Below are 16,855 nucleotides of genomic sequence, written 5' to 3'. Positions count from 1 at the left end.
CTTCTAGTTAAAGGTACACTGAACCCAATTTTTTTCTTTCGTGATTCAGATAGAATATCACCCACTAATAAACAAGTGCTTTCCATAGTCCTGAACCAAAAAAAGAGCTTAGATACCTTCTTTTTCAAATTAAGAAAGCAAGAGAACGAAGAAATATTGATAATAGGAGTAAATTAGAAAGTTGCTTAAATTTGCATGTTCTATCTGAATCATGAAAGACAAAATTGGGGTTCAGTGTCCCTTTAAAGTTACTGCTGTTTTTCAGTGGCATATGCAGTGCACCAGCATTCAAGCTCAGAGAGCGAGCAAAGGTGTGTATTTTGCCTGTGAAGACTTTGTGTCATACAAGCCACTGCTGACTCTGAGAAGGTGTGGCGTTTGAAAACTGGTGAATGGGGCCTTACAGCATATGTGCATATGCCACTGAAAAATAACTTATACTGTAAGAATTTGATACATACATTTCATAAATGATTATATGCAAAATTAAAATGCACATTTCAATTTTGTCCTTTCTATCTTTTAAGGAAGAATTTAAGAGTAAATGCTATGTAAAAGCTTTTTTTTTTTTATGTGAAAGGGGCTTGTCCTCATCTCCTGTGTGCTTTCCAGTTTCATTATGAGGACAGGTCCAAGTCTAATTTACATTTCACTATCTGCTATGCATTTTCTTTTAATCTGTTACTATTTTGGAAATTAGTAAAGCAACTGTTACTTTAGTCACACAAATTTCTACAATACACACAACATGACACTATTCCTTTGAAGGATGACCCCCTTTATCAAACATGAAATAGATAGGTGGTTAAAGGGACAGTCAAGTCCAAAAAAAAAAAAAACTTTCATTTTTTAAATAGGGCATGTAATTTTAAACAACTTTCCAATTTTACAATTTTGCTTTGTTATCTTTGTATTGTAGTTCAAAGCAAACCTAGGAAGGCACATATGATCATTTCTAAGCCCTTGAAGGCCACCTCTATTTTATTTACTTTTCACAGCAGGGGAGAGCAAGCTCATGTAGGCCTTATAGATAGCATTGTGATCACGTCCGTGGCTAGTGGCAGGCACTGCACTAATTGGCTAAAATGCAAATCAATAGATAATAACTAAAAGTCATGTGATTAGGGGTGGTCAGAAGATGCTTAGATACCAGTTAGTCACAGAGGTAAAAAGTGTATTAATATAAACAATTTGGGTAAGCCAACACATTTCCACTTAGTTCTCTTTGTTATCTACATTGTGTTGTTGGATACATTGTATTTAGTTGTCACAGCCTTCTTTATTGTAGAGCTTTATAGCTCAAGCCTTGGGTGCCAAACCATGGCAAAGCATTGAAAGCAATGTTATTAGTATCACATGGCAAAGGTTCTCTTCTTTTTATTTCTCATCAAAGTTCACTCTATGCATATTAAAACAGATAACAGTGTCATTACCCCCCACTGCTAGAGTTCATGAGATAAAAGTTCTCAGAAGTCCAACCAGATTAATCTAGAATAAAGTCCATCAAATTTTCTTTACCATCTTAACACTTCAGATGGAAGAAAAGGTTCTTTTCTACCCCTTGTATAAAAAAAAAAAAAAAAAAAAAACAAAAAAAACACAACAGGCGTTATCATTGTTTCCCTCAAGTCAAGCGATATACTTTTTGTGGGTAATACTCAAGTATTAACATTTTTTTATGAAAGATGTTGTGGACTTTGTAAGTTCCTTTATTGTTATGCTATTCTCATAAAAGCATCATCATTCCATGGTGATTTAGTCCCTTTAGTAGATCAAACAAAGCGTTTTCTTCTCTTGGACATAAGAATTTCTAAAAACAAACATTTATGTTGTCAGATATCTCAAGACCATAAAGTATTCTTTTTAGAGGATTACATGGTGAGCATTTGATTAATAGAAGCAACTCCAGAAATTACTCCTTGTTTGTTTTATATAAATGCAGCTAAGCACAATCCAATGGACTTGTCTCAGAGAATTAATCATAGAAAATTCTCATTTGGTGTTTGGTAGAAAGCAAATACCCCAGAGATGTTTTTATGAAACACTATTCAGGGGAGAGCATCTCAGGAGTCCACTCTGATTCTGAAAACCCCAAACCACTAGGTAAAGGTTCATTTAGACAAAATATTTGTCAAATTTCCAGTAGTCAACTTTAAGACAATCTCACCCATTTACACGCCACATCTCAATAAATGGGGAGCAGAGTATCAGATGCCAAACTATTTATTTTAGGAGAAAGTTCTCAGCATACTGATGCTTCCTGAAATTGATTTTGAAGTGCAGAAAGAGAGGACATGGCATCAAAAGACAAGTATAAGGTAACCAAATACTGTGCTGAAAACAATAGTTTGTTGCCATAATTGAATGCTCTAATACTTTGGATATAATTCTATTAATCAAACAAGACAAAAAGTAAAGTATTTTGAGCTTAACTTCCAATATGACCAAGTTGAATTTTGTTTTTCATATCCGTTTCTTCTTTCAAAAGGAGAATTACAAGTTGATTAAGTAAGACTGCTCCTCACCGTTTTTACTTATGTCCTGCAACATTATCAGTCTAAACCAATGCACAAATTAGAGTTGATAACCTTGTGGCTTTGTTTACAGACATAAAGGTGTCAGGCTTTGCTTTGTGTGTCACCTTTCCTGAACTTTTTGATAAAGAAGTTAAAGACTTCTACATTTCTTCCAAAAGTAGTTAAAGGGACAGTCCACTGTAAAATTGTTTTCCATAAATGTATTTTAAATGACTTGTTATACCAACTGCAGAGTATAAAATATTTGAGAAATTGCATTTTCGGGTTTATTTGTGTATCTGAAGTAGCTGGTTTTGTGCTTTGAAACCACAGCCTATTACAATGGGTTGAACTTAAAGGTGATATCAGATCTCATTATGTTCTAAGTTTGTGTAAACAGACTTGCTTCCTTATCTTATATTTGGCTGGAACACCAAAGCTCAATACATAGAGAGAACAATGGAAAATTATAATTTTATTACTGAACTATCTTGCCCCCCCACTGAGGGTGTTAACCTCTTCTGCTGGCTGTGTTTACTTAGGCTTGTCAATAGCGTATACGCCAGTATCAAAACTTTCAGTATAGGTTGGGAAACCACAAGCTAAATCGGCTATTTCAAATGCTGAAATAGGAGTAAAGGAGCCACTTGCAACCAATTTAATACACTCTAGCAGGTAAAAAGGATAATTGGGAATAATTTAAAGAAGAGAAAGTTTTTGGGTGAACTGTCCCTTTAATGTTATCCTCTCTCTGCATTTTGTTTGTTCATATGCTTATTTACAAGCAGAGTTTTGTAGGATGTTCTTACAGAGGACCCTAAGATTTAGCCATTTTTATTCTTCACAACCGTGTCTTTACATGGATTAATTTGGTACTTACCCATCAGGAATTAGTTATATGTCATAAAAAGAATGGGAGTAAAAAATACAAAAACATTACATCTAAATTATGTGTAGATCTTTTTGAAAGTATACTCAAGTACTAAAAAATAACTTATCTCTATATGTTAAAGGGACACTCAGGTTAAATTAAATTTTCATGATTCAGATACAGCATGTAATTTTAAACAACTTTCAAATTTACTTCCTTTAAAAAAAAAAATGTGCACATTCTTTTATATTTACACTTTTTGAGTCACCAGCTCCTACTGAGCATGTGCAAGAAGTCACAGACTATAAGTATATGCATTTGTGATTGGCTGATTGCTATCACATGGTACAAGGGGAGTGGAAATATACATAACTTTGAAATTTGTTATAAAAAAAAAACTACTAGTCATTTGACGTTCAGACTAAGTGCTATTGCATTGTCTTGTTATCTTGCATTTGTTGATTATGCAAATCTAATGTGTTGACTGGTCCTTTAATTTGATTCTGAGATTTAAGCCAGTTGTTCACTTATTAATTTATTTTTGCATCTGAATAAGAACTTAAATGACCAGTAAAGTAAAAGTGTAACTCTACAGATAAAGCATGCAATTTTAAACAACTTTCTAGTTTATTTCTATCATCTATTTTGCTTCATTCTCTTGGTATCCTTTGTTGACTACTGGGAGTCAGTTAAACACATGGGTGAGCCAATGACAAGAGGCATATGTGCAGTCAGCAATCACCAGCTAGCCAGAATACCAAGAGTACGAAGCAAATCTGATAATAGAAGTAAATTGGAACGTTGTTTAAAATTCCAGGCTCTACACGAATCATGAACGGTTAATTTTGACTCTACTGGCCATTTAAACTCTGGTCATTAATGTAACATTTTTTATGTTTAATTCAAATATTATAATCAACAAAATTTCAGTACTTGGAATGGTTGTGACAACTTCTCCCACTTGTAATCTGTAGAGAATTGTGGTCTTTCCTGCTCCGTCTAATCCCAGGATCAGAATTCTCATCTCTCGAGTTCCAAACAAACTTGAAAAGATACTTGAAAAGAAGCCCCCTGAAAATAGATTAAAAAAATTGAATATCCAGTATAAATATTTTTATAATACAGTGTACAAAAAGTGTATTTTTCCACTTACACGACATTAAAGGGACAGTCAACACCAGAATTTTTGTTGTTTAAAAAGATAGATAATCCCTTTATTACCCATTCCCCAGTTTTGCATAACCAACACTGTTATATTAATACACTTTTTACTGCTGTGACTATCTTGTATCTAAGCATCTTCTGACCACCCCTAATCACATGACTTTTAGTTATTTTGCATATAGTTGCATTTTAGCCAATTAGTGCAGTGTCTGCCACAATCCACGGGCGTGCTCACAATGTAATCTATATGGTTTACTTGAACTACTCTCCCCTGTTGTGAAAAGCAAATACAAAAGCATGTGATTAGAGGCGGCCTTCAAGGGCTTAGAAATTATCATATGAGCCTTCCTAGGTTTGCTCTCAACTAGAATACCAAGAGAACACAGCAAAATTGTTGATAAAAGTAAATTGGAAAGTTCTTTAAAATCACATGCCCTATTTGAAAAATAAAAGTTTTTTTTGGACTTGACTGTCCCTTTAAATCACTCAGTTAATACATGTAGCAAAGTTTTTTTATGAGAGTTAGCAAGGAGGTGTCAATCAACCAATGAGCATCAACAGGAAATACTTATCAGCCAATACACATTAGTAGGAAGTGACTTTCAGCCAATGAGCATTAGCAGGACAAACACAAAATGATACAGCTGTATTAGTTAAATTGCCATGATAGTCAAAAAAGGACATGCTCTAATACTTGTATGTAATTTTGAGACTATCGACCCTATACTATATACTAAGTGCCACTCGGGACATGCGCTAGTTTCACATATCACAACCCTTTAATTGAAATAGCTTCTACTTCACACTGTATGGCCCTTTAATTGAAACAGCTTCTACTTCACTTTTTTCAGGCGTGGGGAAAAAAAAAATATTTAGATACTGTTCTATTTAGACAAAAGATTTTTTTTTGGAGCACAGTGTCTCTAAACGGAATCTAAATAAATATGATGTGTGTGTAAGTATAGCTCATGACCAGTCCCGGTGCAAACTATTAGTTAACCAAGCCCTGATGGGTTTTTATGTTTATCTCACCCTCCCATAATAAACCAGACATTCTAGCTTTCTACAGGTCAGGGTGCTTCACTCAATAATTGCACGGTAACCTATTGCCTTTAGATTGCATGCTTTATTTTGGGTAGATTTAAATGTATCTGCCTCTCAATTGAATAAAAAAAATGTATTGTATGTTATTTGAGCTTCAAATGTTCAGCTCTGTGTAGCCGTTTTGGACTTTCTATATGGTTATGATGATAACAATAATAAATGTTTTTATAAAACAGCAGAATCACAAAAAACAAGCAGGGGTCCAATGATTTTACAATTTATAGAGATAAAGTTCAGGGTCTCAGGAAAGAAATACCAGAGGAGTGACAGCTCTGTAGCACAGTGGGTTTCCACTTTACCGAGGAAATGATCCTGAGTGTATAATGTAATCAGTTTAATGAGCTCAAGCAGTGTGTTTATAGTAACGCAGGACAGGAGACAGGTACCAGGTGTACTCTTCAACATGCATGTCCTGTTTCTGTGATGTAAAAAAAATGAGAAAGATAAATCATTTCAGAACTTTTTCCACCTTTAATGTGACCTATAAACTGTACAACTCAATTGCAAAACAAACTAAAATCTTTTAGGTGGAGGGAAGTAGAAATAAAAAACTAAAATAATATGGTTGCATAAGTGTGCACACCCTTAAACTAATACTTTGTTGAAGCACCCTTTGATTTTATTACAGCACTCAGTCTTTTTGGGTATTTTTTTTTTAGTTTTTCAGCATGACACATCTTGACTTGGCAAGATTTGCCCACTCTTCTTTGCAAAAACACTCCAAATCTGTCAGATTGTGAGGGCATCTCTTGTGCACAGCCCACTTAAGATCACCCCACAGATTTTCGATTGGATTCAGGTCTGGGCTCTGACTGGGCCATTCCAAAATTTTAAACTTCTTCTGGTGAAGCCATTCCTTTGTTGATTTGGATGTATGCTTTGGGGCGTTGTCATGCTGAAAGATGAAGTGCCAATATTGTCTGGTATTTGGAACTGTTCATAATTCCCTCTACCTTGACTAAGGCCCCAGTTCCCGCTGAAGAAAAACAGAGCCAAAGCACGAAGCTGTCACCAAAATGCTTCACTGTGGGTATGGTGTTCTTTTGGTTATATGCAGTGTTGTTTTTGCGCAGAACATATCTTTTGGAATTATGGCCAAAAAGTTTAATCTTGGTTTCATCAAACCAGAACACCTTTTGCGAGACTTCAGATGTGTTTTTGCAAAATTTAGCTGAGCTTAGATTTTTTTTTTTCGTAAGAAATGGCTTCCATCTTACCACTCTACCCCATAGCCCAGACATATGAAGAATACGGGCGATTGTTGTCACATGCACCACACAGCCAGTACTTGACAGATATTCCTGCAGCTCCTTTAATGGTGCCGTAGGCCTCTTGGCAGCCTCCCAGACCAGTTTTCTTTTCATCAATTTTGGAGGGACGTCCAGTTCTTGGTAATGTCACTGTTGCGCCATATTTTCTCCACTTGATGATGACTGTCTTCACTGTGTTCCATGGTATATCTAATGTCTTGGAAATTCTTTTGTACCGTTCTCCTGACTGATACCTTTTAACAATGAGATCCCTCTGATGCTTTGCGAACCATGGCTTTTGCTGTAGGTTGCGACTAAGAAAATGTCAGGATAGACCTACTAGAAAAGCTGAACTTTATTTGGGGTTAATCAGAGGCATTTTAAATGATGGCAGGTGTGTACTGACTCCTATTTAAAGGGACATGAAAGCCAATTTTTTTCTTTCGTGATTTAGAAAGAGCATGTCATTTTAAACAACTTTCTAATTTACTTCATTCTCTTGATATCACTTGCTGAAAAGCATATCTAGATATGCTCAGTAGCTGCTGATTGGCTCACACATGTGCATTGCTATTTCTTCAACAAAGGATATCTAAAGAATTGAGCAAATTAGATAATAGAAATAAATTGGAAAGTTGTTTGAAATTGCATGCCCTATCTGAATCATGAAAGTTTAATTTTGACTAGACTGTCCCTTTAACATGATTATGAATGTGATTTCTCAATTCTAAACACAGCTACATCCCTCCACCTAGAAGTTTCAGTTTGTTTTTCCAATCAAGTTGTACAGTTTATAGGTCACATTAAAAGGTGGAAAAGTTCTGAAATGATTTATCTTTGTCTTATTTTTTACATCACAGAAACCTGACATTTTAACAGGGGCAGTACAATAGGTCACACTATAGAGCCCATTGACTTTAAATGTGGCACTGTCATGTCACCTTTGCCACAAGTCAGTTAGTGAAATGTCTGCCCTACTAAATCTACCCCAGTCAACTGTGCTATTATTGTGAAGCGGAAGCAACAACATCCCAGCCATGAAGTGGTTGCCCAGGCAAAATCATAAAATGGGGCTGATAAATTCTGAAACACTTTGGTCATAAAGAATCCCTATCATCTGTAGCATCACTAACTACAGAGTTCTAAACTACCTCTGGAAACAACTTCAGCACAAAATCTGTGTCAGGAGCTTCATGAAAGGGTTTTTCATGACATAGCAGCTGCACAAAAGACTCCCATTAATGTGCAAGCTTTGACTGGATGGGTGTGAAGCATGAATGAGAGCATGTAATTTTATCACTAAAATTGCCCTTTAATGAGAAACTAATAAGAAGCACCTGATTGTGTACAACTGGGTCCTGGGACTCTAAAGCTCATTGGGACAATTCAAATGGAAATCAGAGAAATGGTTTGAGTATTATGTCCACTTAATAGCCAGCCAGCTACCTAACATAATGACAAACAATACTACAAACCTATAACAGACCATATCTATGAACAATAGCCATAGCACACAGGGGGAGTTGCAAATCCATTTCTAGCCAACTGGCATGAGCACTGCTTATGAAATAAAGAGTAGTTTCACATACTAATGTGTTTTTCACTAAACACTACTGAATGCTTAGAACAATTTATTGTTGACTAACATGCTATCATTGTGGCAGCCTACTGTTTCCCAATACTCTTTTTTTTTGAAGAATTACTATAAATTCACACTTTTACATTCTAATAGCTGTGACACATATATATTATGTGACTAGCATATTTAGCCCATACCAGTGGTACTTTTCTCTAAACCCTTTAAATATAAACATAGCACCCCCATGACTTTGTATTATAGTACTTTACAGTACACTCCATTCTCAATGTTGTGTGCATATTATTCTATTAATTATAAAGGGAGCCGGCTGCTCTCCTTCCCGGTCTCACCCATTATGATCTGTACAAGAACCGTCCAAAAGCTGTGGTTGATCTTCCTGCTCCCTGCTTCACATCCGGAAGCACTGCTCAAAGCTCCACGTCATACAGATTGTAAGGCTGGGTCCATCCTGCGGATTACTACTAGCCGTTTCGACACAGTTAATAAAGCACAACAAATTACATGAATGTAAATTAATAATATCATATTACACAGCGCTGTTTTATTACAAGCTCAACTACAATAACTTACTCACACTGACTATGCGGCAAGAATATATTTGTTTCTTCTTTGACGAATCTGTTCGAGGTGCGGGTTATGCGCATTGCGCAAGCGCGCTGAAATGTGGTTGAAGGAGGTCAGTTACCTGCAGGGCAGGTAGAGCCAGTTAATCTGGCTGAATTAGCTTTATCTCTTTTGTTTGCATTGTTCACAGTGATAATATGGCGAAGCATAATAGGTGTATGCACAGAATATAAGAGTGATGTTCCAAGCTATGTATTTTTAGTTACAATCAGTTTTAGCCCTTTAAGGACAGGGCATTTCAGTCTAAAACTTGCCCAAAAGACCAGATAATTTTTAGAATTGTTTGCCATCACTCCATTTAAACAGAAATATAGCCTTGTTTTTTTTAACCTATCAAAATTATATATATATATATATATATATATATATATATATATATATATATATATATATATATATATATATATATATATATATATATATATATATATAATCTAAACTAAAAGAAATAAAAGGCTTGTCCTATCCAGCACTAACCAATCTTATTTTTATATTATTTTTCCAGCTGGTAGAAATATTTCATAGTGCACTAGGATAGGAATTGTTAGAGTATCCATCAGGTTGTCATATATAACCTCATGTTGTTCCAAATAAATACTCCTTTAATGCTCATTGGCTGTAGTATATGATTGGTATTAGAGATATTTCAATTTTTATGCCTCTATATGGTTTGACACTTTTGACCAAGCATATCCAATTACACTGATAGAGATTGGTTAATGTTGGATAGGACAAGCCTTTTATTTCTTTTAGTTTAGATTTAAATTTACCTCTTTCCCCATGCACCAGGGGTCTGATAGGTACTAATAATTCAGACCTCTGTAAACCAACACCCTCTTTTTATTGGTAATACTGATAGTGCTGACAACACTCCCTCTTTTTATATATATATATATATATATATATATATATATATATATATATACCGCTTGTGCAGTCATAACACAAATGAATTAAAAGCTTCTCTGGGATCCAATTTCTTCAGAAATAGAAGACACACATGACTTTGCCATTGCTTTTTGGTAGTTAGAAGGCCGCTAATTGCAGCTGCACACCACACTTCTGAAATTCCTGACAGAGCATTTTGAAAGTTTTTCACAGTTAGACAGTACTAGTTCATGTGTGTCATAAAGATAACATTGTGTTCACTCCCGTGGAGTTATTTAGGAGTCTGCACTGATTGGCTAAACTGCATGTCTGTTCAAAGCACTGATAAAAGGGGGCAGTCTGCAGAGGCTTAGATACAAGGTAATCACAGAGGTAAAACATATATTAATTTAACTGTGTTGGTTATGTAAAACTGGGGAATGGGTAATAAAGGGATTATCTATCTTTTTAAACAATAACAATTCAGGTGTAGACTGTCCCTTAGAGTTTAGCTGTAGTGTTGACATTACCCTCCTCCTGATCCCTACTTGATCTTTCCTAAACAGCTCTATTCCCTCCCTCACCCCCCATTGGTCATCACCATCTTAGGTACTGGCAGACAGTCTGCCAGTGCCAATGTGAAGTTTAAGTACATTTTTATTTATTTTATTATTATTTTTTCTGCAGAGTAGGATTACCCCCTTACCCTCCCACCTACCTGAGCCCTTCCAAAAAGCTCTTTAACCCTTCCCCCTCTAACTAATGTCTGCCAGTACACAGTTTTCTATACATTTAACTTTTTATTTACTTAAAAAACAAAACAATGTGTTCTGTAGTGTAGCTGCCCCCTCTCATTCACCCCCCTCCCCCCCTTCAAGCAATCAGCAATCTTTTTCTCTCCCCTCTAATTACCCCACTCTACTCTAGGGCTCCCTTCTCCCTCCCTACCGCTCTTAGTATGTAATTTCTTCTGCAGTGTAGCGGTCCCACCCCTCCCTCCCTCCTCCAGCGATGGGCCACCCACCGCCTCCCTCCTGACCCTCCCACACCACCAATGATCGGCACCACCGCAACCCGATGCAGAGAGGGACACAGAGTGTCTCTCTCTGCATCGGTCTCTATAAACTTCTATTTCTGCACTACCCCCGCTCGTGGGGCATGCATAAATAGCACAATTTCACCACTGTTGGTAACATAGTGGCAGAAAGAGGCCCAGGACAGCAGCGCCATACAAGGTACGGCGCTGGTCGTTAAGGAGTTAGTAAAATGTGAGGCTAAAAGCACTGCAGCATTCTAATTTGGGGCACAATTAAAAGCCACATAAGTACAACAAGTTTAGAAAACTTCACATGACAAATTGTTATAGGAAATATAAATCATACATTTTAATTGTTAAAAGGGCACAAAACCAAAACATTTTCTTTCATGATTCAGTCAAAGCAGGAATATTTACAATATACAGCATATTGCAAAACTAAATAATAAAAAAACTTACCTGTCCCTTTTAGAAACATGCCTATTGTTTATAAGCTTTCCCGGGCACAACATTTAGCCACACCTCCTTTTATGTCCTGTAACTTTAAACAGTGAAGTACCCTGCTTCATTTTAAAGCTCTAGTTTAGGTACACATCCCGTGAACATTTGGTCACATGGTGTGAGAGCGACAAGCATTTTTGTTTTTACCGGTTGTTCCCAAGGTAGCGTAGCCAGGATAAGTAGGGGGTATCGCAGGTACAATAAAACACATCCATACGGCTAGAAAAGAACCGAAAAAGGGCGCTTTTTGTGAGGGGATGGGGAATTTCATTTTTGATAGGGCAGAAAAGAACAGAATAAAGGGGGCTTGTGCCTTTTAATTTTGGAGTGGATGTGTGGTGGAAGAAACACTTGGCTTTGCATCACTAAAGTCCACATTTTTCTTTCATCATTTAGATAGAGAATAAAACTTTAAACAGGTTTTTAATTTACTTCTGTTATAACATTTTCTTTGTTCTCCTGGTATCTTTTGTTGAAAATCAGGAATATAAACTCAGGAGCACGTGTAGTTTGAAGTACTATATGTCATTAGATTTGTAAGAATGTGATCCATTTGCAAGCGCACTAGATGGCAGCACTATTTCCTGCCATGTAGAGCTCCAGACACCTACCTAGGTATCTCATCAACAAACAATATCATGGAGACATAGCAAATTTTATAATAGAAGTAAATTGGAAACTTTTTCCTTAAATTGTATGCTCTGTCTGAATCACAAAAGTAAAATGTTGGGTTTTATAACTGAACACATCTGGTGTCTGGTGAGCCAATGAAAAGAGCTTTATATTTGCAGTCACCAATAAGTAGCTTGATCCCAGTAGTGCATTACATCTCCTGAGCCTACCTAGGTATGCTTTTCAACAAAGTATACATAGAAATGAAGCAAATTAGATAAAATTGCATGCTCTCTATCCTAAATCATGAAAGTATAATTTGGATTTTGTATGGGAACAGCTGTATTCAAGTACATAAAAAAAAACACCTCTCAAACATTTTTGCAGGATATGTGGGCTGTTGTAATTCAACAACCTTGACTTGGTGAATACAAATTTTGGCCTCTTTTTATTGCATATCTTGGCTATTAGCACACCTTTTATATTCTGACCATGTTTTATGCATGCTTTATTCCAGCTGAATCATCACATGCTGTTTATGTTCTTTGGATGATACATTCACTCACGCTCTTTAAACATATAAACATGTTTGGTTGGTAATTAACAAATAAAATACAAAAACAAAAATCTAACATTTCAAAACCATTATCTATGTTACAGAATACATTACACTGTGATTATATGCATGATCATTTATAACAAGTGTTTTTGTATATTGGCATTATCATACTGATTGGGTTAATTGTGCATCTGTCAACAATATTGATGTCTAGGACACTATAAAAATACATAATGGGCTCCATTTATTAGGCAGCGGATGCTGCTTCGGAGACCCATCATTTTAGGTCCACCTGAAATAGAAGTTAAGAAGCAGCGGTCGTAAGACAGCTGCTCCTTTACTAAAAGGTGGCGGACTGAAATCATCCCGATCCGATCAAGATGATTGACAGCCCCTGCTAGCGGGTGATTGGCCGCCAGTGAGCAGGGGTCACCAGAAATGCTTGTGCAATGTTACATGCAGACAGCGTATGCTGTTGTCATTTAGCGAGGTCGAGCTACAGCGAATCATGTCCGCTCGCCTTTTAATATATCTAACCTAATATATATGGAAAGGGCAGTAAATTCTAAGATGGATTCTGTTATGCTTGGCCATTTCCTAATGTTGTGGAGAACGGGAGGGGCATAACTTGTGCGATTGACTGAGCCCAGTGAGCAGAGAGGAAAAGATGAATGAACAGGGTAAGTTTCTGTGAGAATAGTTGGGCGAACAAGAGACTGAGTGAGTATGGCACAGTGTTAGTGCTTGAATCATGTTGACAAACAGGAGTTAAAGTGGCAGAGGCTTGTTTTACGGCTTGGTCTATGAAAGAGATGAGGTACAGAATGTGATAGAGGCTGTGCGAGAGAAAGAGAGAGAGGTGCAAAGTGTCAAGTATGTGAGATGGACAGGACAAGTATTTGGTGGTAGTAAGATAGTGGTGGCTGGCCACAAGAGGTACATCCCTTGTGGGATAGAGCACAGACAGATGGAGAGGGTAGGCCCATAAGGCCCAGAACCCCTTGAATATTGTGTCAAAGAGTTTTGCTTCAGGGCCTGAGGATGGTGAAAACATTGACAAAGTATTAGTTGACCTGCCTATGTCTCCTTGCTCTTTATCACATGTGACTTGGAGCCTATATCGAGGCAAACTGACAAATACCTTGGTTGGTAAAGATGTTGGCCTTCATACACTTATAGGCCGCTGACAGTTTTAAATCATCTAGTAATTGTCAACAGAATAGCCCAATCTATTAAAGACTGAGCTGTTTCAAGGTAGTTCTGAGGGCATGCTTTCAGAAGTTAATTTTCTTTCTCTCTACACCTGAGGTATGTACAGCATCAACAAGATATTTTATGTACAGTGAGACATGGATTGAACCCATACAGCTTTTATGGCACCTCATGATGTGCTTTAAAGCATCCTCAAACATGTAGGGCCTGGTATTCAAAACCTTTCCATCATGGAGAGAAATTGTGCAAAATCTTTGGGATTTTTTTTTAGACCTTGTATTGTAATGTAGGAGTCTGTTTCACATAAAGAACACTACATAGAAACATTAACATTTCTCAAGTTAAAATTTGTGTTTCTAACATTTTTTTTAAGGGTTTCACCATACTGACGAGACTTATCTGACAGGAATATCTCATTTGAGCAGCGAGGTTTTGAAAATCATGCCCTTAGACTCAGTTATTGTGCAAATAATTAATGAGCATTCTATGCACAACTTGTCATGGCTATGCAACATCCCCTTTAAGTACTTTAGACTCGCATATCCTGCATCTTCCCTCTGATATATTTTTGGAAGATGAATTCCCTCTAAGATGTTTGTTGAGTCAATGCATGAGTACTTGATGTTTATTATCATTTTTCATGTGAGTATGTTTGTGCTACTTTTATTTAGTAGATAAAAAATTAACAGAGTTCTATAGGCTGAGATGCTAAGTCTATGTAAAGTGAAATACAACCGCATGAATTGTGTCATGCCCTTAGACTACTCTTGCACTTTAGCAGCACTAAACATGGCTGAACAGAAATAAAAAGCATATCTATTTTGGACACATTTCTGTATATGTAACATATGTTTATTTTAACCTGCCTGGTCCTGGTCTAAAGTTTGGCGTCAAATGATAAAAAAAATCATGCTTAAAACCAAAGTATTTTGAAAATATACACAGTACTTGCAATTAGTTGGATTTCCAAATATATGTAGTCTGTATTTTTCCCTAGCAATTATGTGAGAGCTGTCATCAGCAGGATTTTCCCTGTTAACCTTAGTGTTTGCTTGAACCTGTGTCTAGCATTAAATGTAATATATAGGTGTATGTGTGTTAAAACCTCACCTCTAGCAGTACAGTCCATGACATTTTGGTGTTTTTTTTTTTTAGTTTGTCTGTCATCACATGTGAATATTATTTAAAGTGATACTTGCATTCAAATGTGTTTTTAGTGTATGCTCGCCTTTATAAGTGACTAAGTGAGTGAGTTACAGCTAACGTTATTGTATACAGGGAGTGCAGAATTATTAGGCAAGTTGTATTTTTGAGGATTAATTTTATTATTGAACAACAACCATGTTCTCAATGAACCCAAAAAACTAATTAATATCAAAGCTGAATAGTTTTGGAAGTAGTTTTTAGTTTGTTTTTAGTTATAGCTATTTTCGGGGGATATCTGTGTGTGCAGGTGACTATTACTGTGCATAATTATTAGGCAACTTAACAAAAAACAAATATATACCCATTTCAATTATTTATTTTTACCAGTGAAACCAATATAACATTTCAACATTCACAAATATACATTTCTGACATTCAAAAACAAAACAAAAACAAATCAGTGACCAATATAGCCACCTTTCTTTGCAAGGACACTCAAAAGCCTGCCATCCATGGATTCTGTCAGTGTTTTGATCTGTTCACCATCAACATTGCATGCAGCAGCAACCACAGCCTCCCAGACACTGTTCAGAGAGGTGTACTGTTTTCCCTCCTTGTAAATCTCACATTTGATGATGGACCACAGGTTCTCAATGGGGTTCAGATCAGGTGAACAAGGAGGCCATGTCATTAGATTTTCTTCTTTTATACCCTTTCTTGCCAGCCACGCTGTGGAGTACTTGGACGCGTTTGATGGAGCATTGTCCTGCATGAAAATCATGTTTTTCTTGAAGGATGCAGACTTCTTCCTGTACCACTGCTTGAAGAAGGTGTCTTCCAGAAACTGGCAGTAGGACTGGGAGTTGAGCTTGACTCCATCCTCAACCCGAAAAGGCCCCACAAGCTCATCTTTGATGATACCAGCCCAAACCAGTACTCCACCTCCACCTTGCTGGCGTCTGAGTCGGACTGGAGCTCTCTGCCCTTTACCAATCCAGCCATCTGGCCCATCAAGACTCACTCTCATTTCATCAGTCCATAAAACCTTAGAAAAATCAGTCTTGAGATATTTCTTGGCCCAGTCTTGACGTTTCAGCTTGTGTGTCTTGTTCAGTGGTGGTCGTCTTTCAGCCTTTCTTACCTTGGCCATGTCTCAGAGTATTGCACACCTTGTGCTTTTGGGCACTCTAGTGATGTTGCAGCTCTGAAATATGGCCAAACTGGTGGCAAGTGGCATCTTGGCAGCTGCACGCTTGACTTTTCTCAGTTCATGGGCAGTTATTTTGCGCCTTAGTTTTTCCACACGCTTCTTGCGACCCTGTTGACTATTTTGAATGAAACGCTTGATTGTTCGATGATCACGCTTCAGAAGCTTTGCAATTTTAAGAGTGCTGCATCCCTCAGAAAGATATCTCACTATTTTTTACTTTTCTGAGCCTGTCAAGTCCTTCTTTTGACCCATTTTGCCAAAGGAAAGGAAGTTGCCTAATAATTATGCACACCTGATATAGGGTGTTGATGTCATTAGACCACACCCCTTCTCATTACAGAGATGCACATCACCTAATATGCTTAATTGGTAGTAGGCTTTCGAGCCTATACAGCTTGGAGTAAGACAACATGCATAAAGAGGATGATGTGGTCAAAATACTCATTTGCCTAATAATTCTGCACTCCCTGTATTTGTGGTTAATCCCAAATTGATTTCTAAGATTGCATCAAAGGACCCAGGAAGTTCATCCTGCCTAGTCTCTTAGTGCAATCCATTACTGTGTTTAGTATGTATTTTCTAG

General features: G+C 36.9%; 1 protein-coding gene across 1 annotated transcript in view; it reads right to left on the bottom strand.

The window, feature by feature from the left end:
* Positions 1-8,963, bottom strand: part of ARL1 (ADP ribosylation factor like GTPase 1) — a 36,220-nt gene extending 27,257 nt beyond the window's left edge. The window contains exons 1-2 of the mRNA XM_053716994.1: positions 8,835-8,963; positions 4,321-4,458 (exon numbers count right to left, since the gene is read on the bottom strand). Coding sequence (XP_053572969.1) covers positions 4,321-4,458; positions 8,835-8,838 — 142 coding nt within the window. The 5' untranslated portion in view covers positions 8,839-8,963. The remainder of the gene's footprint in view (positions 1-4,320; positions 4,459-8,834) is intronic.
* Between the last annotated feature and the right edge of the window lie 7,892 nt (positions 8,964-16,855).

The sequence above is a fragment of the Bombina bombina genome, chromosome 6 (assembly GCF_027579735.1).
Source record: "Bombina bombina isolate aBomBom1 chromosome 6, aBomBom1.pri, whole genome shotgun sequence".
In the NCBI taxonomy this organism is placed as follows: Eukaryota; Metazoa; Chordata; class Amphibia; order Anura; family Bombinatoridae; genus Bombina; species Bombina bombina.
This window is presented reverse-complemented; position numbering and strand designations above follow the sequence as displayed.